The sequence below is a fragment of the Lagopus leucura genome, unplaced genomic scaffold (genome assembly GCF_019238085.1).
Source record: "Lagopus leucura isolate 7727_CA_CO unplaced genomic scaffold, USGS_WTPT01 Super-Scaffold_741, whole genome shotgun sequence".
NCBI classification, from domain to species: Eukaryota; Metazoa; Chordata; class Aves; order Galliformes; family Phasianidae; genus Lagopus; species Lagopus leucura.
This window is the reverse complement of record NW_024962256.1, coordinates 11,548,030-11,570,098: the sequence shown is the minus strand read 5'-3', so window position 1 is coordinate 11,570,098 and position 22,069 is coordinate 11,548,030. Positions and strand designations below refer to the sequence as shown.

The following is a 22,069-nucleotide window of genomic DNA, read 5'->3' as shown; positions in this document are numbered from 1 at the left end:
CTTCTGCCTACCTTTCAGTCAGCACTTGGCATGCAGCGCTGCTGCACTGTTTGTCTTATCATAGAATCACATTGGGTTGCAAAGGAGCACAATGCTCATCCAGCTCCAACCCCTGCTGTGTGCAGGTCACCAACCAGCAGCCCACGCTGCCCAGAGCCACATCCAGCCTGGCCTTGGATGCCTGCAGGGATGGGGCATCCACAGCCTCCTTGGGCAACCTGTTAACACATCTTAGGCTCTGCCTTCTCCCTCCTTTCATCTCTTGACTGTTTTCCCACCACCTTCTGTGCTGATGGCTGTGTGCAGCCCAGCATGGCATTGTGAGCTCCAGGGCTCATGAAATCAAACCTGTACATTTATGACACTGTTGCAAGAATGGGAAATTATAGTATCCATGCACTGCAGCCTGGAGGAGAAGCTGCTTCCAAACATACGTAAAGTTCCTAGGAAGCATTATAGTAGCACTTGAAGTATTTAGTGTATAATTTTTATGGTTAATATGAGAAGTGACTAAAAATACAGAGAGCAAATTGCTCAGGTAAGTGGCTTAAACTGAGAAGTTAATAAGCTTTTAGCAGGCTGCGTGGCTGTGTTCATTCTGAAAGCCCATCTCACAGGCAGGTTTGCCTTCTGCAGTTATCGGTAATGATATAATTGTTTCCTCAATTTATCAGCAGTGTTACAAAGATAAAGGAATGTGAAGCACTGACATTTGGTGAATGATAATGCACATAATTTTGCAGCTGTGAGTACAGGTACCAACTACTAGGAGCTGTGTTTTCCATAAGGAAAGGATTCTGCTGTTATTCTCCAGTACATTACAGAGCATGAATTTATGTACTTGGAATTTTGGGTATTCAAAGTGAATAATGGCATTTTGTTTTCCCACCTAGAAATGGTGGGAGTTGTTTTATGTCTATTGGAAGAAGGCAGTGCTTGAGTATTTGTGCAGAGGAAGCATCAAGGTTTCTGTCTGCCGCATTGTGCGGTGCCACATGGTTGGAGCTGTGGCTCATTTGGACCCAAGTCAGACGTGCTCACGTTAGCTGTGTTGTCTGGCACTGCCCTGCTGGGGGAGCTGCTGGAAGCCTTCCTGAAAGCACTGCAGCTTGGTGCTCCTGAGTGATTCGTGTTTTTGGAACTGCTTTGCACCGAGCAGCTCAGGCTTCAACACCGAGCTTCCCATGGGGAGAAGCAGCTGCTGGCACAGCTCTGGGTTATGTGAAGCACACACTGCCTGCCTTGTGGCATTCTGTTTTGCGTCCCAGTGGGGTTGGTGGCCTGCAGAAAGGAGCTTGGTTGTACCAAGGGGAGAAAAGCTGTAGCCCTCCGATGGGCCGTTGTATCCCCCTGGTACTCTAACTTGGATACCAAGGAATGGGGGAGCTGGCAGGAGCTGGAGCTGAGGCTGGAGGTGAAGGTGTTGGTGGCAGAATGATAACAGTGGAGGAAGCGAAGACCCAAAATTGTGGAAGTCAGAATGAAGGAGAGTTGGAGAACGGAAGATGTGTGGGGGGCTGCCGAGGTGGTTCCTGCCTCTGCACTCACAAATCCTCTCCAAACAGCTGGGAAGCACTGAGCGCAAGCTCTACTTCTGTGGATACAAGCAGATAGCTTCGGGGCACCTCAGATGGGATGCTTTTGTATTTAATGGCCGTGTGCTAGTTTCCAGTCTGTAACACAAGAGCAGCCCTGCGGGAACCCGATCAACCCTGCGATGTCACGCAGCTCTCTTAGTTCAGGCACTTCAGGGAGGAGCACACAGTGAAATCTTTGGGAATACTTGACTTTAGTTGCAGCCTTCCTGAAGTTTTGGCTTTGTTCGTTAAGCCCGTGCTTTTAGTTGCTCTCTGTTTTATCTACCCTTCAGCTCCAGTTAAGACCAGTCAATTTTCACTTTGATAATATAAATGAGGTTGCATTACAATACGCCTATTGAAAAAGCTTGTTGTTCCAACTTACTCTGTAATATTGTCCTGCTTGGTCCTGAGACCATTATAGAGAAACTCATCCCTCTCAGTGATTTGCAGTGCCTGTTTTGGTTGGTTTTTGTATTGTTATTTATTGCACGTGGGCATAGAAATGAGCAGTCAGTGGTTCTTTTACTGGCAGACATGCAATACCAGGTTACAGACATAAGAGGCTGTACACTTTTTTTTCCCCCTCCCTTTTGGCTTCAGAAGATGGGAAAATCAATATGTTTTTCTTTGTATTAGGATAAATGCACTATTTAAGTCAACCCATTGCCTCGTGTTATTGATTGATAAGTACTGCTTCTAGTTGCTCAGCACCTGAAATTCCAAACCACGTGCAGTTCAGACAGCAGAGCCAGCAGGTTCTCCTGGATCTGAATTCTGCAAGTGTAAATGCAGGTGTGATAAATGCATGTGTTGCAGGTCTTCCAAGCGTTTGTGCTTGACAGAAAAAACAACCGAGTTCCTTGCAAGAAGCACCTGAAACTAATGTTAAAATCATGAGTGGCCTCAGGGCCACCACACGGTGGGGCAGTGCTGCCCTGCAGGTGGACTGGTGCACTTACAAAGTGCTGTTCAGTGAGTGCTGGCATGTGAAGAAGTGACAGCAGAGAATTAGCCAAGAAGTAGCCGTGGCTCCATCTTCAGGTCTCAAACCTATTAGTTCCAGAATGTGCTTTGCTGATGAGGGAAGTTGGTGTTCTGTTGGAAGTGGCCAGCTAAGTCTTCTGCAGTGCCCACACTGAGTGATATGGCTGATTAGATGCTCAAACAGCATGCTGATATGAAGCAGTGGGCTCAGTATAGGTAATGCTTCCCATTTCCTTCTCTGCAAATGCATAAGGTTTTCAGCTGGAGCAAAGTCTCTGCTTGGTTTCCTTAAGTTCTTTACAGAGAGACTGGAGAGGTGCTGGAACAGCTGCCCAGAGAGGCTGTGATGCCCCGTCCATCCCTGGAGGTGTTCAAGGCCAGGTTGGATGGGGCCCTGGGCAGCCTGGGCTGCTATGAAATGTGGAGGTTGGTGGCCCTGCACATGGTGAAGGGTTGGAGCTTCGTGATCCTTGAGGTCCTTTCCAACCCAAGACATTCTGTGATTCTGTATGATTCCTTCTGCCAGGTTTTCAGCCTTCCTCCACAAGAAAATGTTCCAGTCTTTCTGGTCGGTATACCTCAGCCTTACTAAACCTGGGGATTTTCCATCCTCCCCCTTTTCAGCCCTGTACTTCTCTGTGCACCCAGTGGTTTCCCAGACGATGCACAGAGTTTCTAGGGCTGTGGCTGGAGCAGCTTGCAACCGGCTTGTGTGCAGCCCTGCAATGGCTCATGTGAGTTGCAACTTTTGCCCTGCTCTATTCTTCCCTCGTGCTTTAACACACACCTTGTGTAGCTGGCCGGGGCTAGGAAGGTGCTGAGAAAGCAGTGCTGTAATATCCAGGAGCCCAGGACTCTGGGAGGAATGAATCTAAGGCAGAAATCAGGCTGTTGTTATCCTGTTCCCTCCTTTTTATGGCTCATCTTCGGGGAGGGGTGATCAGACAGCAGCAGTCACTGTAGCTCATTTCAACTACATTCTTCTCTTTTCCTATCAAGAGACAGCTGTCAGTTTTAATACTGATAACAGCCTAATAAGTTTAATAAAGAACTGTCACATAAAAGTCTTTGTTTTGTTCCTCTTAAAGACTCTACAGACGGAAGGGAAAGGGAATAGGGGATAGTAAACAATAAATTCACCCTTCAAATGCTTCGTTCTTCTGGACTGCCTTTCCGTACACCTTTAGAGGTGGTGATGAGTGCTCTGTGCTGGCTGGTGCTGGAGTGCTGTGCTGCCTGCAGCCAGGTTTGTCAGTCCCAGGGCTGTGCTCCAGCACTTGCCTGCTGCCCTGGCCCAGCAGCAGGAGCTGACCGAGGAGCATCCTGTGACATCTGTGCTGTGTGTCAAGATTTATTGCAGGCTGGTGCAATAAGTGGCAACACTATGCTGCAGAATGGGTCCCAAGCTGGTGGACTAGACCTGAGAGATCCACTGTCAGTGTTACTGTCTGGTAATAAACCCTCCCTCTGCCTTCAGCTGGTTTAAACAGCATCAGTTGTGATTCAGCAAACAGTTCCAAAGTGCCTTTGTGATCACAAATGATAGACTTCATTTTTTATTTTAAGTAGCAGCTGGGATTGTGCAGTGCCTGGATGTGGCACACTGAGTCGTGGATGGGCTGTGCAGTGGTAATGGTGCCCAGAAACCAGCGGGGATCCTGAGGCCAGGGCTGGCGTGAGGGGAAACCAGCTTGAGCCTCAGAATGGCTTGGGTTGGAAGAGATCTTAAAGGTCATCTAGAGATAACAATGCTGGTACAGGTCGATATTTATTTTATGAATAGAAGTTGAAAACAAGCAAGAAAACTGTTGGTATACAGCCCTCTGTAGGTGATGATTAAGGCTTCTGTGTTACTAGCTTCACTGGATCTCCATTGAAAGTATTTAATCAACCTCAGTTTAATTGGTTTTTATTTTCATACAGGCTTCATAATATGTGTGTGCATTGAGAGCCTTCCAAATATTTACTACCTTAAGCAGACACGGGAAGTATTGTAAATCCCTTAGGATGCTCCTCAGCACTTTGACAGCTGAGTTTTGGGATCCTTTTCCTAAACTACCACATGTCATTTGGGTAGTGTTGAAAGGGAACTGCTGGTGAAAGGAAAGCTTTGATATAAGTTGGGCGTTGCGTGGTCATGTTTGGTGTCTGCTTCTATGGGAAGAGGCAGATCAGCACTTGGAAGTGGAACTCCATTTGTGTCAGAAAGGTTTCCTTTAAAGAAAGTTAATTCTTCATCAAGACACCCCAAAAGTTCCTTTAACTTTGTAGAAGGGCTTTGTAAAACCTGTTTGATTTTTTTCCTTTTCTTTCTTTCATTTGGGTCTTTTGGGAGACACTCGTGGTTTTTTTGGAGGGGGGGAAAATGTTTTCCTGTAGGCAGAACTGAAGAAGCAGACTGAAAGAATGTAATCAGGATTTGTTGTGAAGCTGACAAGCATGGATCTGCCGTGTGAAAATGGATCTTCTGGATGCAAGTAGAAAGTTTACTTAAATGATGCTGTGCTGTAATAAAGGAAAGGTACAACAGAAACTTCCATATTTGTGCCTGTAGAGCCTTTTCTACACAGATGGCAACATCTGGGATCTCATGTATGCAGGCAGAGTTTGGAGATCAGACATGTTCACTGCATTTCTGCACTGCACCCCCTTTAGTATGTTATCTGAGAACCCTCACTGCTTGTTCAGCTGCTTCTCCAGTAGCTGCACACCAAGATGTGCTGCCCACCTCGTGTGTCTTTCCCTACTGCTGCTGTAGAGCACTGGGAATGAAGGTTGGAAAAGAGCATCAATGTGGGTTTTGTTGTTCACAGACAGCTGCTGTGCTGCTGCTCAGGATGGAGTGTGCCTTGGCAAAAACAGATTTGGAGAAAAAGCCACTGGTCATAATTTTGTCCCGCTCAAGATTATCCAGATGAGAGTTTTTTACTCCTATTTGTAAGGCATTTGCTTCTTGAAACTCGAGTAAACAGTCAATAAGTGTGTTTCTAAAAAACACACTTACTGGAAATTCTCCCAGTGAAATGGGATTGGTTTCTGCAAAGAGCTGCTTTCCTGCCCCTGCCAATGGCTGAAGAAGTGCCCAGCTCCTGAGAAGAACCATCCCAAGGCAGCCTATGGGGCAGGCTGAGCTGGGGGATCCTCCTGCTGGGATGGGTGGTGTTCAGTGGGCTCAGTGAAAGGTGTGGTGACCCCAGGCAGTGATGTGCTCCAGTATTAACAATTACAGGGGTATCCTCATGTCGTGGAATTATTTAGTAGGAGAGAGCAAGTGAGAGCCTCATCAAAGGCGGGGAAATCACCCAAACTTCTCTTTCAACTGGCTGATGAAACTTTAATAACGGAGCTGATGAAACTTTAATAAGGATGGCCTGCTAGCTCCAGGAGTTCTACTCAGTTTTGGCAATGCAGGATTCTGTTGCTTTGTTGCTTTGCTCAGCTCTATGGGAGACATGCGTGTTCCCCAAAAGAAGAATCAGTGGAGAAGCAAACAACCTTTCTGCTCATGTACCCTACAGGAGGCTGGCAGGAAAGTAATTCTCCTTGCAACGTTTGTTTTCCAAGTGTTGCAGAAAGAGTTCAATTGGTTGCTCCCACTGAAGGTGGCTGGGTTGCAGGCAGTGATCTCGTGCAGTTGGAATGTGGAACCCAACCAACACCTGTGGTTGTTCTCAGGTGAATGAATGCAACAATCATCAAAACAGTCCAAGTAATCAGACCATGAGGTCTTTGGAGATTTTCATTGCAACTTTGGGAGAGTAACCTATTTTTCATCTATCCACGGTGGAATGAATAAGATGTTGATATTGTTTGTTGGTGTTTCTTTGCCTGCGTGCCTGATATATTAGTGCTCATACAAGTATTGAAATGGATTTCTCTTGGAGCTGATATCCAGTAGTAATAATGGAGCTTTTTAATACTGCTTACTGGAAATATTTGACTTCTGTTTTGCTAAGACGGAGGGCTTATTTTGTTGGCAAATAATTGTTTATTGTAAGATTGAGAAGCAGAGCTGCTGAAATTGAAGAGAATAGCCTCAAGAGCCCCAATTAGCTGTAAGTGGAACAATTTCCTTTCCTAAAGCACGGAACGTCTTTCCCCTACCCCAGAGCTGAGAGCAGGAACGTTTGGCAGCAAGAGCATCCAGGTGTCTGAAGGCCCACACAGAGCACCTGGCCATGGAGATGCGTGGGGCTGGGTTGTGTCCCCTGTCCAGAGTGGGGCAATGGTGGGGCTTCTCTAGGGGACAGTCATTGCTGCTGAGCTGGCAGTGAGGCCCCTTGGTGCCTTCTGAGCCCCCCAGGGCCAGGCACTGGCTCGGCAGTGATGCAGAGGTGAGGGAAACCCAACAGATTGAGGAAATGTCTGCTGTGATCAAGCAGGGATTTGTGCTCGGCTACAGTTGGCTCTCAGTGCCTGAAGGGTTTCCACATGAGCTGAAAACATTTGCTAAATAACATAATAAGCTAATGATTGCTTAATTTTTGAATACATAGCTCAGTGTAGAGGGAGTAACAGCTGGTGTTTGTCAAATGAGGTTTTTCCTTAAGACTTTCTACTGCTCATTTTCTTGTTTATTTAAGATATTTAGCCAAGTTTGAGCTCCAAAGGTCTTCCCCTTATGCTTCTCAGACATCAAGGTAAATGTTATGTAGTCAGAAGTGAGTTTGAGCCTGCGTTTTGTGGGCAGCTGCTGAGTTCCTGCTCAAGGCAGTCTTATAGTGCAGGACAAAGGGGGAAGGATTTAAACTGAAAGAGGGGAGATGTAGGTTGGCTGTTCGGAGGAAATTCTTCATTCAGAGGGCACTGAAGCCCTTTCCAACCTGAGCCATTCTATGATCGTATGAAGTTTCTGCATGGTGTGTGCTCAAGGTGAAGGCACCTGCATATGAAGGTTGTACAGCTTAGCTGTTTGCATGCACAGAGCAGGGCAGCAGTCCAGCTGGTAACACTGATGTCTGGTTAATGTAATGGGCAACACAAACATTCAGATCTAAAATCAGACAGCTTTTATTTAGCAAAAGTTGATGCCCCGTCCTTGGACGTGTTTAAGGCCAGGTTGGACGGGGTCCTGGGCAACCTGATCTGAATGTGTATGTTTGGTGGCCCTGCTAGGCAGGGGGGTTGGAACTACATGATCCTTGGGGTCCCTTCCAACCCGGGTGATTCTGTGATTCTGTGAAAAGTCAGATATGGGTGTTTGTGCATCGTTATGAACCATGACAGATGAAGTGAATACAGATCAATACGTTCAACTGCTTGGCTTCTTCTATTATTGAGGTTTTTATCATTTAAATTTAACAACTCTGTGCAGCTTATACATCACTCAATATTGCCTTGTGTTGTCCCTTCAGGTTGCAAGGCTGTGTTCTCACACCTAGGGTTTAAAGCTCAGAGCTCTGGAAGAATAACAGCAAGAAGGGCTGGGGCCATGGTGCCAGCACTATGGCCTTGCCAAAGGCACTGCATGAAACACAGCTTCCTTTTTATAGAGTCTTAAGTTTGGAAAATACCCTCAAGGTCATTAAGTCCAACCACCAGTGGTGCTGCTATGAGTGCTTCCTAAAGAAATTAGCATGGCTTTGTGAGACATTGGAAGCATTTTCAAAGTGCAACATCTTATTAGAAGCAGATGTTCATTAAGGTCCCTTCCAACCTCAGCCGTTCTGCAGTCCTATCTCGTGATGTTGGAGGCAAGGTTAAGAATGTTCTGTGTGTTTGTGCTGCCTTTAATTCAGAATGCTGGAAGCATCCTTACATCCATCCCAATGAAGCGATTGCATCTCTTTCTGCAGGTGGCTGCCGGCGTGGTCCCAGCCCAGTGGGCAGCCCTCCAAGCCTGGCGCTGCTGGCAGTGGAGGCCGAAGCCCCCCCAGGACCACCCCCATCCAGCATCCCACAGTGCCGCCTGCTCACCCTCTCACCCCTCAGGATCCCAGTGCTGGGCTCCCCATTCCCAGGTAAGGTCGTTTGGGTCGGTGTGGAGAAGCAGCACCGTGTGCTCTGCAGCACAGACAGCCTCTGTGCGTTCTGCTGCTGTGCTTTGGTAGCTGCAAGCACACAGCTGCTGTGTGAGCACACGCACCTGGGCTTAAATTGTTTTCTCTGGTACTGCTTAAAGGTGTTCTCTGATAGCATGCGTTAAAAGTTTGTGCTCGTTGGCAATCTTTTGGTATACTGGGACAGTTGTGGGCAGTATGTGAACTGAGCTGCATCCTCTGTCACCTTTGGGAAGGAAATGTGGTCCTAATGGCGCTGGGACTGTGTGCCAATGGGCTGGCTGCAATGTTGGCAGTCGAAAGATGTCTGTTTGACATAAAGGGACAGAATGGCAGATCAACCTGAGTTGAAAGGAACCCCAGGTGTCACCGAGTCCAGCCCATGTCCCACATAGCAGCAACGAACCTCAGACCCCATGGCTGAGAGCGGTGTCCCAGTGCTTGCTGAGCTCCAGCAGCTTGGAGCTGTGCCCACTGCCTCTGGAGCACAGTCCTCTCCTAACCCAACCAACCTTCCCCTGCCACAGCTCTGTGCTCAGATGCTGTCACTGTCACCAGCGAGCAGAGCTCAGTGGTAACGTTTGGGACAGAAGCAGATTGCTTCCTTACAAAACCTGCTAGAGGAACGTAGCCTTGGGTTCTGCACGCTTCCTTACAGGTTTGGGTGTGGGTGATGTGCCTGTGGTTGCTCACTGCAAAACCTGCTGTTTCCTCTGCATGGCACTGCATGTGGTACCTGGGGGGCTCTGCAGCATCACCCTGCTGTGTGAGTCTCCTCTTCTCGGTCTTCGTGGTCATTTTTGGAGCTATTTGTGCTTTGGGTGCTTAAGGCTATATTTTTGAAACACGGTATTCCAATTGAGTTTAAAAATGTATTTTTGGCACCTTTTCCATCTTTTTGGTACTTGAAGTGTAACGCAGCACAACGCAGCGAGATTGAAATTGGCAGGAAGTATGCAGTTACGATATTGGGTGTTCAGATGAAATCTTCACATGAGAAATGGATCTCTGTAATTATCGTTCCTGTTGAGCAGCCATCATAATGGTGCAGATAGAAACGGCTACTGTGGAAGGGCTATAGGGTGTGAAGAGCTCATGTCCCCGCAGGGATACGGTCTCCCAGCTGTTACAAAGGACCATCCTGCCAGCAGAGCACAGAGCTCTGTAGGTGCTGCCATGGGGAGGGGAGCTGAGGGCTTCCCATGGGATATTTTCTGACCCACAGTGATCACTTCACCCCTCTGAAAATGAGCATCTTATAGGAGAATTGGAGGATAAGAGAGTTGTTCTTTATCCGTGCTGAAATACAGATTTAGATGCTAGATGTATTCTTCCTTGAATTGAGATGCTCGGGCATTCCTGGGAGAAGCAGTTGCAGGACTTCTGATTTACAGCTGCAGCACTGAGCCCTGCATGAATTGTATTAGGCACGATAGAATATTATAATATCAAGGAGCTATAGAGTTAAGATAAGTGGCTTGGTTCTGCTGTGATAAACATGTCAGGCCATGATAATTGTTGCTTTCCTTTCGAATGACTGTGTGATAGGCTATCAACTACCATGCTGTGAGTGCCCAAGCAATCAGCCCATTATCAATCATTCACAGTACAGCACACGCTTCTGGGTGTGTTCTCCTACGGAATATATAGCAGCTTTTTAGGAAAGAAAGCTTGGAAATGCCCGGCACATATAAAATAAACTCGAGATTCAGCTAACCATTTTTCTCTATTAATCATCCTCTCTGGAGGGCTGGCTATTTCCTTTGCAAAGGCTTACATAAAACATTTTTATGAAACTCCTTTTTATTGTGCTCACGGTGAAGAGGACTCTGAGGTGCTCACTTTAAATTATCTTTGTCAACACGAGCTTGATGGAAAGCTTCCTGAGCGGCGGAGCACTGAGGATGGCGGCGAGACCTGGGAACTGGGAAAAAAGGAAAGTAATGAATGGGAGTTTTCATGAGCTCTAATGAACAAATCAGAATTGGGATAGGTGTGAGTAAAAAGAAAGATGTGTGGGGTGAGTCCTTAGCACAGAGTGGAGCGGGGAGGCTTGCTGTGCAAGCTGCTGGGAGATGCGCAGCAGAGGGTGATGGAGTTGGTGTTACTTGGAGGGAAGGACTGGTTGGTGGTCAGGTTGGTATCACAGCCTGCTCCAGAGAGCAGCCAGGCACTGGCACAGCTGCCCAGGGGTGGACAGTCCCCATCCACAGAGGCGTTCAGAGCTGCAGGGATGCAGCACCGAGGGATGTGGGCTGTGGGCACGGTGGGGGTCTCAGAGCGCTTTTCCAGCCTGAGTGATTCTGTGGTTCTATGACTCTAAGAACATTATCTCGCATAAACTTTCAACAAGGAGAACATGGGAAGCTCATTAATTACTGGGTTAGTCTATAAATCATACATGAAGCAAGAGGAATGCAGCCGCCCCAGGGTCTGCAGATAATGCTCTCTCACAGATCTGTTTTTCTTCGAGATCCATGAGTCGTCTTTAATAATGTCAGCGTGACGATGATGCTTTTAGCTGAAGGGGAGGCAGGGTTTAAAGCACGCTGTATGCCTGGCATTTTCTGTACATTAAATTCTGCTTTCTTGAGGCTTCCCCAGTCATTAACTTATACAGCAATAGTGAAGCAGAGCTCTGAGCTGCCTTTGGCCACTGACCATTCTTCTCCAAGTCACACCAACTCCACCACCACTGCTGCGTGCCTCTCAGCAGCTGCAGTGTACAGGGCAGCCTCCCCATGTTCTCCTTCCTGCCTCAAACCACACCAGACAAGTCCTGTGGTACAGTCTGATGTGTTTCAGAGGTGTTGGATGCATTGCTCTGTTTGCTGTCTGCCACAGTGCAGGCTTCTGTCCTAAAAGCAGTACCAAAGGAAAGGGTGACTTTGCCAGCTTCTAATGATGGATGTCCTGAATATCTTCTGGAAGCAGTTAAAGTTGCAATTGTTAGGGACTTCTGCTGTGACAGAATGACTGCTTGGCCCCACTTTACTTGAAGTGGTGAAAGGGAATTCCAGCCAAAGCCAGTGGTGGCCAATGTCCCATTCTGGGTTTGGGAGCACAGATAAAAAGTGCCAGATGCTCACTGCCAGAAAGCTCCTAATCCCTGGGTAAAGAGCTACCTGGGAGCAGATAAAGCCAGCAGGGTGAAGCCAACAAGGTGGTACGTTTGGCATCCCGGAGAGCTCTGGGCTTCAGTTCTTTTGTTCAGTGGCATTTCTGTTTCTCCTTGCTTGGAGAACCTGGTAGCATTGAGTAAATTGTCTGCACTCTGCACGTGTGGAGCTGCTTTGCAGAGCTCTGGTCGTCGTCATGGTGAAAAACCTGAGCAGAGTGTTTCTGTGGTTTCTGCTGCACGTTGGGGCAGGTGGTTTAACATCAGTGAGCAAACATGGAGAACAGTCCAGAAATGCTACCGGAGCTCAGCTTTAGGTTAGTTCTTCCTTTCTTCCTCTTCTCCTTTTCTATCTCTTGGTGGTTCTGCTCGTACGTTCTGTTTAAATATTTAATGCCATTCTTGCTGTTAACGTGGGTTTTGTGCCAGCGTTAACATAAAGACCAAATAAAAGCTTGTGGAAAGCAGCTATGCAGCGATCTGTGCTGCATCCTTGTGCTCATTTGCTCTGCTGGTAAGAAGAGAACTTAATTTTCCAGTGCTATCAAGCCAAGGCTTCAAAGAGGACTCTCTCTTAGGAAAAAAAAAAAAGACAATAAAATCCTAGCATGTAGAGTTATTTGGTGCTTCAGGTATGGGATGGCTGGTAATCTCAAATGTCTTTTTTATGGCTACTGTATTAGGGGCAAGGGGATTTATTTTTTTCACATCCCATTTCTTGATTATTCAAATGGAAAAGGTAAGGTATGAGCGTGCAGTTATGGACTCTGTAAATTAGCAGCCAGTACAAATATTAAAAAAGACACCATCTGCCATATAAGCCATTTGCCACCTGTTCTCTTCCTTTCAGAATTATTTAATGGTTTACATTTAATGGTTCAGCCTGCCATGGAACAGCTGGGAAGTGACTAAGTATTTTTCCTATCAGTAACTTAGCGGCCAAGCAACGTTGTGTGTTCAAAACACCTCTCAGTGCCAGAGCTTTCCGCATGCTCCTTCATGTGTCTGTCAGCTTGCTTCATTAGTGAATTCTGCTGATACAAAACACATTTTCATAACAACAATTACTCAGTTATTTTGACAGTATTTTTGGGGGGAAACAAAGGGTTTTTCTTCTGCAGCAGAGGAGCGAAGGCTGCTGGCTGTGCTGGAGTGCTGCCCTCCCCACTGCTTTGTCTGGGGGAACACTGGGGGGATGGGGAAATTTGTTCCTAACAAATAATTGAATGGAGAGCTGAGGCCTGTCCTGTTCTGTGTCTGGGCTTCTGGGGCTGTGATGGTGGTACACTGGGTGGCAACTTGCCTCGTGTGTCTTTTTAGCATTGTAAGTGTCCAACTCAATGGTTTGATGCTTTTGTTGTCCTCTTTTTTACATTAAAAAAAAAATAATTGCTGTGTATATACATTAACTATAGCATATGTTTTATACGAGGTCTGTACAATTCCTCCTCGCTCAGTGCGGCCCAGGTGAGCCAAAATGTTGCACACCTGTGGTCTAACTGATACAGCCCGGGAGTTCATAGTCCTATGTGAACAAGTAGTAATGTTTTCAGATCACCAGAGGAGCAGTTCCAGGTATTCCAAGCAGAAGTGTGGCACTGACATACTGGGAAGCTTCCCCCCTCCTTCCTGGTCTCTTGTGTGCCTAGCAGTAACAGCCACTCATCTTGGCGCACGGAGCATTTCTAACGAGCTCGTTGTAAATGATCTGCCCAGCTTTAATGCTGTGTAACGAAGCAAGCAAATGGATGTTTATAGTTATTAAAGTGATAACTTCCTGCTTGAGCTAATATCCAGCATAAAATTACTTTTCAGCTTCGTATCTGTGTTGGCGGGTGCGAGGGAAGCCATGCACGCGCAGCGGTTTTTGAGCTAACCCCTTCCCATGAGTGCCAGTTGCCTCCTGCTGGCTGGTACATCTCTGCAGAGCGTGCATGGAGTGCCCAGCTGCCAGGCAGGGCTGTGTGGTCAGCCCTGGGGTGGGCCCTGGCCTTTGGCTGATCGTTCCGCTGGGGCAGGAGGGGGCACTGCTTCAGTGCCTGGAGAGAGATATCAAGGTACTGACAATAGCAAGAACATAATTAAATGGCCCATGTAGCCACAAGGGCAAACAACCCGAATCCTTCCATTCGTGCCCGACTGTTTGCTTGGTAAATGTCATAAAAGTCAGATTTATTTACTATATGTTTAACCACTTATTAAATCAAGCAGTAGTTTTTTGTTTTATTTTTCCTTCAGACGATGCCAGGATGCTGCTGTAGAGAGCTTGAATCGTGTTTCAGAGGTTAGGAACACATCTGCACTGCCAAGATACCTGCAGAGCACTTGCCCCTGGATTGCAGGCTGGGGATGGTGCAGGCATCGGCTCAGCTCTGGGCACTGGGCTGTGCTGCCCACACCTTGCAGTGCACTTATGTCAGTGCTGTTCCTTTTCAGCTGGGAGGCATTGTTTTCCCTCTGGAAGAGTTTTCAGCTTTTTTTCTATTGCAGGCTGAAATGTAGCTGAGATTCTGTTTATTAAAGCAGTCCCCTAGCTAATCTTGATTCAGTACAAGGGTGGCAGAAGTCTGAGGAGGAAAAGCCAAATGGCAGCAAGGACGGAATAGTCCCGGCAGGATGAGTGATGGCCCAGGGCTGGGTGGCCCTCAATGGAACTTTGTGCTTCTCTATGTGCTTCTAGCACTTAATAAAGCTACAGCGTGTGATGGTGCTGCCACGCAAAATGATTCAAAGTAGGATGGTGTAAAGGCATCTGTTGTGAACTGCTGCTTTGGTACTGCTGGGGCTACAGGTCCTGTTCCTGCAGGACAGTGGGGACCTTCAGAGGACCTTTCCTTCTCAAATGAGTTTGCGGTGCTCAGAGCAGGGGGAAGGAGCACGTGTTGCTGAAGTCCATGTGAATGTTGGGAAGATGCAGCAGGAGGGACACTGCTTTGCAGTTGATGTCATCAGCGGCCTGGGCAGTTTGTCTGATGTAACAGTGAACTCGCGGGGTAAATGGCAGTCCCATAAAGCATATTTCAGTTTAATTCAAGACTGCTATTATATTTAACATCAGCAGTTAAATTGGTATTGCTATACCAGTGGGGAAGCTCATCTGAAAGAAAACAAAGTGCAGACAGGAGTTTGGGGCCATAGCAGTAGCATGCAGCAATGGAGTGCAGAGAAGCGGCAAACAGGAAGCTGGATTTTGGTTATTGGGCTTTTCTTTTATCCAAGGCATCATCTCTGATGACAGCCTGATAGACAGTGAGAAACAAATGGCTTTGGTAACTAAAGTCAGGTGTTGGTGGGTGTTGTCTGGCTGGCTGGATGTATTCCTCGATCTGTCCCTGCTATCTAAGTGTAAATAGATTTAACAAGGTAAAACGGATCTTAGCTCGTTGGCCAGCATATAAATCAGGAAAATTAATTAAATTCCACAATTTAAAATGTGCTGTGGATGCTTCCCTAGGGTAGCTAAATAGAATTTCATTGATTCCATTGCAAATTTTGCTCTGTTTACTGCATTCAGAGTGAGCTGGGAGCATTGCTACAAACAAGGTGGGGGTTCTGGCTGCCCCCTGGGACAGCTGCTGCTGGCACACACTGAGCCCCACTGACACCAGCACACACAGTGTGGGCAAGGGCTGCTGGGATGCTGCAGAGCTGAGGGAACACATGGGGGGGAAAGATGGAACCACATTTCTGTGTTACTGACTTTGGAATTCCAAAGGTAATTTATAACTCGAATCCTCCTAGAAATAAGGGTTGGAAGATTTTTCTCTGAAATACAAAGGATTGGGTCATGCAGAAATAATTGTTCTGATATGACAGAGACAAAGTTGAAGTTCCAAAGGTTTCTTGCTGCATAATTTATTGTATTCTTCCAGAATTACATCCTATTAAACTACAAGATTGAGATTTTATGCTGGAATTGGTTTTCATAAGGAGAAATATTTCATATGGAAATAAATCAGGGAAGTTTTACAGAATGTGAATGTGTTAATGAAGCACTCAGAGTGGCTGAGCTGTGGCTCCCTGCCCTGTGGCTCACACTGCTGTCCTTATTGCTCTGTGCTGGCCACGGGGATGGGGACCTTCAGCTGGGTGCCCTGCAGGCAAGCAGGGTGGTGTTTGGCACAGGATGCTGCTGGTTGCATTCTCACATCCTTATCCTCCAGTTCCTAGTTCCATAGAGTCATTCAGATAGGAAAAGATCTCTGAGATCATCAAGCCCAGCCATCCACCTGGCACTACAAGGCCACAGCTAAGCCATGTCCCTGAGTGCTGTGTCCACACTTCTCCTCTATTCTTGCAGGGATGGGAGCTGCACTGCTGCCCAGGGCAGCCCGTTCCAGGGCCTGAGCACTCTTCTGTGAAGGAATTCATTCTGGCTTCCAAACTAAACCTCCCCATGTGCAAATTGTTGTCTCACATCCAGGAATTGGACTCAGTGATCCTTATGTGTCCCTTCCAACTCGGGATCGTGTATGGCTCTATGATCCTGTCCTTTCATGTAGCTCTAGCTCTTGTCTCACACATAACAGCATGTGGGAATAAAGGTGACTTTTCCTTAATCCTTGCAGCATCCAGCTGATTTGTGACACAGTGAGAGGATCAGTGAGGAATCATCAGATGGCGCAGAGCCATCCCTGCAGTGCCTGGTGCAGAGACCCTTGGCTGGGAGGGTCCACATTTGTAAGGAGAAACAGAGGAACAGTCTGATCAACCCACACTGACTTGTCTTTCATCCTGAGAGTTGTGGAACCAGTGGTGCTGGAATGGTTGTGGTGCAGTTTGACACATCCTAGGAACACACAGGAACCACTGCTGGAAAACCACAGCATCCCTTGTGCTGCTGTGATCTATTGGTTACACCTAATTTGTGCTCTGCTGCAGAGTGAGGAGCAGTGCCCTGATCATGCCCTTTATAGGGGGGAATTAAGGGGAAGTAATCTCTAAAAAGTCTACAGCAGGGAGCTCAGGTGTATCTGTTACTGATTCTAACATATCAGTATTACTGAATACGTTATTCTATATGTCAGTAATTAATTAAAATGTTGACCACGTGCTGTTTAGGTCTGGCTTTGTAAAGAACAATGGCAGAACTAATGGATGCTTGCTGTGCTGCCCGACATGGGGTGGTGGCACCAGGAGAATTGTGACAGCTGGGGACATGGGGACACAGGCATCAAGTGCTGTCCCTGTGTGCTGGGGCAGTTGACTCATGCTGGCTTCCGCTGGTTGTTCTGATTGAGTACAGAAGAGGAAAAAGTCTTTGAACATAAAGGGACAATAGGTGAGCAGAAAAGCCCGGTTTCACTTCACACACAGCTTATTTTCATGGTAAATCTAGGGGATGATATAGCCCAGTGGGCTTTGTGAATGGCTCCAAACAAGCATCCTGGCTTCATTCCTCTTTAACAAGTGAGCAGTTTGACATTTGTGTGATGTTGCACAAATACTGCATCCTCACCTCAATTTGCTCTGGCAGGTGCATGCTGTTTACTGTGGGCTAAGAGAATTTTGCAGGGTGGATGGCAGTGGAACGTTTTTTGGCATTAGCACGTTGTTTGCTTTCCAGAGGGATTCATTCTTTGGGTTGCTTGGTTTCAGGAGGCTGGAATCGCTTTGAAAAGGATAAAGCTGTCTGTGCTGCTGTTGTAGGACAGACACTCAGCACCACGTGCATTCCCTCTTTGAACACAAGGTAAGATGAGATGATCAGGCAAGGCCAGCACTGCCAGTGGTGCTGGTTGTGAAGGGAGGATCACCAGCATGGCTTAGCATGGAGAGGTAGGTGAGTCGGTGCCTGGCTTGACCACGAATCTCCTATTCCCACTGCTGCATAGCTGTGATTACTGAAACAGGTTCAGTGAGTTAATTAATGAAAGTAGGACTAGGGAATCTAATTTCACACTTGATGTATGTAGCTGTTTAGTAGCCCTCTTGAAATGCTGTTTAAAAGCTCTGTTGCTAAACATACTGAGATTTGTCCCTGAGCTGGAATTTTAGGGGTGTCTTTGGTGGTGCCCATCCGTGCCCATGGAGCCCTGGAGCTGCCAGAGGAGTGGAGTGGGGTTTGGGAGCTCCATCCTTGTGACAGCTCAGAAGTTGGATGTCTATCTTCTGTATTCCATTGTTTGTCTTGAGAATAGAGTACAGAAAACTCAGGGCAAGGTTGGTATTTTCCAGCTGCCTGAAATAGGGCTCCAATGCTGAGCTGAATATCTGCAGCATCATGATGGCCCAGGATCTGTCAGGCTGGGCAGAAGCACAGCAGCTCCAGTAGAGGCTTGGGGATCTGTGTTGCTTCCTTTTCTAAACGTGGGGCTGAAGATTTTGAAGATTTTATTATTAAATAAGTCACTTTTAATGCCATTATCAAAGAATGCCAGCATTGCAGAACTTGAAAAGGACCTCTGGAGATGCCCCTGTTAAAGCAGGTTGCCTACAGTAAGTTGCATGACAGTGTCCAGGTGGGTTTTGAATTGCTCCAGGGAAGGAGAATCCACCCCCTTTGTGGGCAGCCTGTGCCAGCGCTCTGTTATGCTGATGGTACAGAAGCTCTTCCTCGTTTCAAAAGTCAAAGCTCATCCAGAGCTGGGAGGTGTCTGTGCCCAGCCCTGCTGATGCCGGGTGCCGTGGTTCCAGGTGGGCTCAGCCATCGTCTGGAGATGGGTGCTGGCAGCGGGGCAGAAATGCCCCCCCAAGGCAAGGAAGGTGGGAACAAAAAGCCCTCTGCAATAATTCCTAGGAGAGCTCTTAAATCAGGAAACCTCTGTGATCCCGAATGTGGCAGCAAGACTTTGAAAAGCAATTAGCGTTTTAACAGCCTGCAATTAGCAGCTTCTGAATGATGAATGTGGGTGGGCAGCAGCAGAGCTCCTGCAGAAACACTGGGCTCTGCAGCCAATGCCTGAGCCCTCCTGCAGACCTGTCCTTGGGTTTCTGGTTGTTTTTTAAACTAGATGCTGTTTACAAGCATGGACAATACAGCACACCTTATATGTGGGGGTATATATGTATATATATAAAAGACTGAACAGGGGCAATTTAGCTGTAGACATTTAAGTTTTACGACTCCTTTTGACTTCTCTTTGAATTCACTTTGATTTGATTTCTTTCTCTCTCCATCCGCTGGAAATTAAAAACAACAAAAGCAGATTGCTCAAAGGAGGCAAAACAGCCAGAAGGATAGAAGGGGTCTTTCCTTATCGCTGTTCATTGGCTGAAGATGTGAGCTGACATTTCGTGATTTTGCTGCAGATTTACTGAAGTGTTTGCTGAGCTTCTGTCTGTCCGTAGAATTATAGAATCTTTAAGGCTGGAAAAGACCTCTAAGATCATCAGGTTTGACTGTCAGCCCATCCCCAGCACGGCTCTGGGGCAGGAGCTCTGCCTGCAGTGGGAGCTGGGGCACAGCCACGGTGCCTTCCTAGTAGGGAAACGTAAGTTTGGAGTTTGGGTAAAGGAGAATGGAAAATTTAGAGAAAGGCCTTTGGACTTGCTGTGTGGTGGGGTGGGTATAACCAGAGAGAACACGGTGCCCAAGGGTGGGCAGTCCCTGTCCATGGAGGAGTTCAGAACCACAGGGATGTGGCACTGAGGGATGTGAGCAGTGGGCATGGCGGGGTCGCAGAGAGCTTTTCCAGCCTTAATAACTCTGTGATTCCTGTGTCCTCCTTCGGTGTTGTTTTCATAGGGTTTGTACTGAGAGATTTTTTTCTGAAGGAGAAGTCATGGCAGCATGTTATGGGCTGCAGTGTTGTCATCCTGTAAGGCTCAGGCTGGTGGGAATCCCAGCTGGAAGACAGCAGCTGAAGGTCTCATCCCAAAAGTAAAACAGCTGATTTTCCTCTCCTTTTCCCCAAATTGGTATCTTACATGTGTGACATTTGATACCAAAACAGATCCTTTCGAAGGAAACAGTTTTTGGGATAGCCTTTAGTAGAAGAGAAGTAATGTAAAACAATGCCAGTCTAATGCAAATTGTAATCTAATGCTTGCAGCCATGCTGTCTTGATGATTTGTATCTTGTAAATATCTGCTTGCATGAAACGAGATGAAATCGTATTTTCTCTTCTTCCCTAGAAATCAATTGTCCTCTTCAAATCACAGAGAATGAAAATTATACATTATAGAGTAGCTCTGTAATCTGCAGTCGTGCAGTGCAGCCTGAGCTTGTTCTGTGGGTATGAGGACAGCTGCTGGGTTTCAGAAGAAAAGATGAGTGTGGGTTGGTTTGGATGGCCATGGTACGGCCCCGAGCCTGCAGCACAGCCGTAGCTCCTCAACTCTGCAAAGTCGTGCCTTTGCTTTTTTGGAAGCTCTTGAGATAATTTAAACCCCAAGTTTAAAGCAAGACAGTAATGAAGATGCAGGAGGAGAGCGTTATGTGATTTTGACTGGGCTCTGTGGAAGTAATTGCCACGTTATCAGCATTTGGCTCTGCTCCAAAATACATCACACTTAATTATCTGAAATTGATAGTGACACGCAGCTTGCCAGCGTTCTGACATGATAATTTATTTTTGATTTTATCTTTAAGGGAACAAGCGATAATTGCCCCAAAAATGAAAATCATGAAGGCACTTTTCTTTACATTTAATTTCTTAAGTTTCTCTTAGCGCTTCATTTTTCTGTTTTGTGCATCACTCTTTTATGAAAACAAAGTGCTGTTGAGATTCAATTTAAGGAGGTGTTTCTCTGACAACGAAAACACAACTGGAAGTATAAAGGATCTCTGAGGATTTTCCTCCAAGCAGCCACAGCAGCAGCACAGTTTTGGCCGCCCCTTGAGTCACTGTAAGCATTCAGCCCTGAATGGCACAGCTCGCCCTGCTGCAGCTCAGTGGTGCCTAGGGCACATAGCAGCCCTGCTGGCCTGAATCTGGGCATGCTTTCTGCTGGCAGACCCTGTGGCAGCTTGAGTTGGCATAGCATTTTGGGGTGTTCTTTGTGAGTGTAGCAGAGATACAAAGACGTGGCTTGAAGCACTGATGGAGCACCTGGTGGGAAGGCAGGGCCAGCCCAGGGGAGCTCAGGTACATGCAGTGCAGCTGAGTGACTGGATGGAAGGAACCAGGATTCACCCCTTCCAGACCTCATTTAAGGGCTGGCAGTGGAGGTGAGGGTATTCTACTGGCCATCCCTGCCTACCTGAGGCCTTCAGATCACTTATTTTATCTCAGTTACAACTTAATCTTTAGGAGAAAAAAAAAAAAAAAATAGAAAAAAGAGAATCCTGACTTGTGATTCACATCTTAGGATTCCCCAAGTGCTTCCATAGCATCTGTGAATAATTCTGATGCTCAGACACAAAGAAGTGTTCATTCTTCTTCCAGCCCAGGGTGGCCAAGCAGCTCCCAGGCTGATGGGGGGGAGGCAGGGATGCTGTGCTCCATTCCTCTGAATTCAGTGGTGCACCAGGAGCTGTCTTCCTACTACAGCTTGAGTGTGTATGTCATAGATGTGTTCTTGTGCCCTGTTTGCCTTCTGCCATGTGCAGTGTAAGGGAGATGGGAGTGGAGATTAATAGTGGGAAACAAACAGCTGGAATGATTCCTTCACATAAGTTTTCTCTTAGTCCTATGAGGTCTCATCTGGTTGCCTTTCCCACATTGTTTTGCATCACCAAATGGATCCAGGAAAGAAATTAATTATCTGGGTATGTTTTGCTGGACTCGTAATTCATAGGAGTGCTTCTTGTACAGTTCCACTTCAGCAGAGGCATCCCAGAGCCTGTTGGAAGTCACTCTTGCATCCTGAAGCTGCTCCTCTTCCAGTAGCTATGGGCAAAGTGAGGTCTGTGCTGCAGAACTCCTGCAGGAACCCAGCCCTGGGAGCCAGCTGCAGTGGCTGCCTGTGGAAGGAAGCGAGCTAATGGAGTCGGCTGAGATTCAGATAGCTCCCTGGGTAGTTCATGGAGAGCATCTTAACTGATCCTAATGACTGTAAATTACAGAATTCTGTGATTTTGGGATAAGCATTGAGTGCAATTAAAACTACTGAAGAATTACAACACTTACTTTGTTTACTTGTTTCCACATAGTAGTGCTTTCCACTGGAGCTACCACCGTACAAAGGTGGCTGCTCATCTTGGAAGCACGGCATGCTGGCCATTGTGGCTCCTCATCTGTCTGGGATCAAATCTGAAATCCAAAAAGCATCTATCCTTGCTTCTAGTACTTGTTTAAGTTGAAAACATGGAAGCTGGTTGAAATCCTTCTGGCTTTGGGTAGCAGTATTTTCCATGATTGACAGAGGACTCTTCAAGCTTCTGAAATGATTCCTGTTTTTCCAGCAGCCAGAGCCAACCTGTTCTGCTCTTGCTGGGAGCCAGATCTGGGAGTCAGGAACTCCCTCAGGCAGCTGTTGTCATAGGTGGCTCTGGGGCAAGGAGC

General features: G+C 46.9%; 1 protein-coding gene across 1 annotated transcript in view; it reads left to right on the top strand.

Annotated features, from left to right (window-relative positions):
- The window catches only part of TCERG1L (transcription elongation regulator 1 like), a 63,113-nt gene that overhangs the window by 3,241 nt on the left and 37,803 nt on the right, over nucleotides 1-22,069 (top strand). Inside the window, 1 exon segment of the mRNA XM_042863571.1 lies at nucleotides 8,360-8,524. Within this exon segment, the coding sequence (XP_042719505.1) occupies nucleotides 8,360-8,524 (165 nt within the window).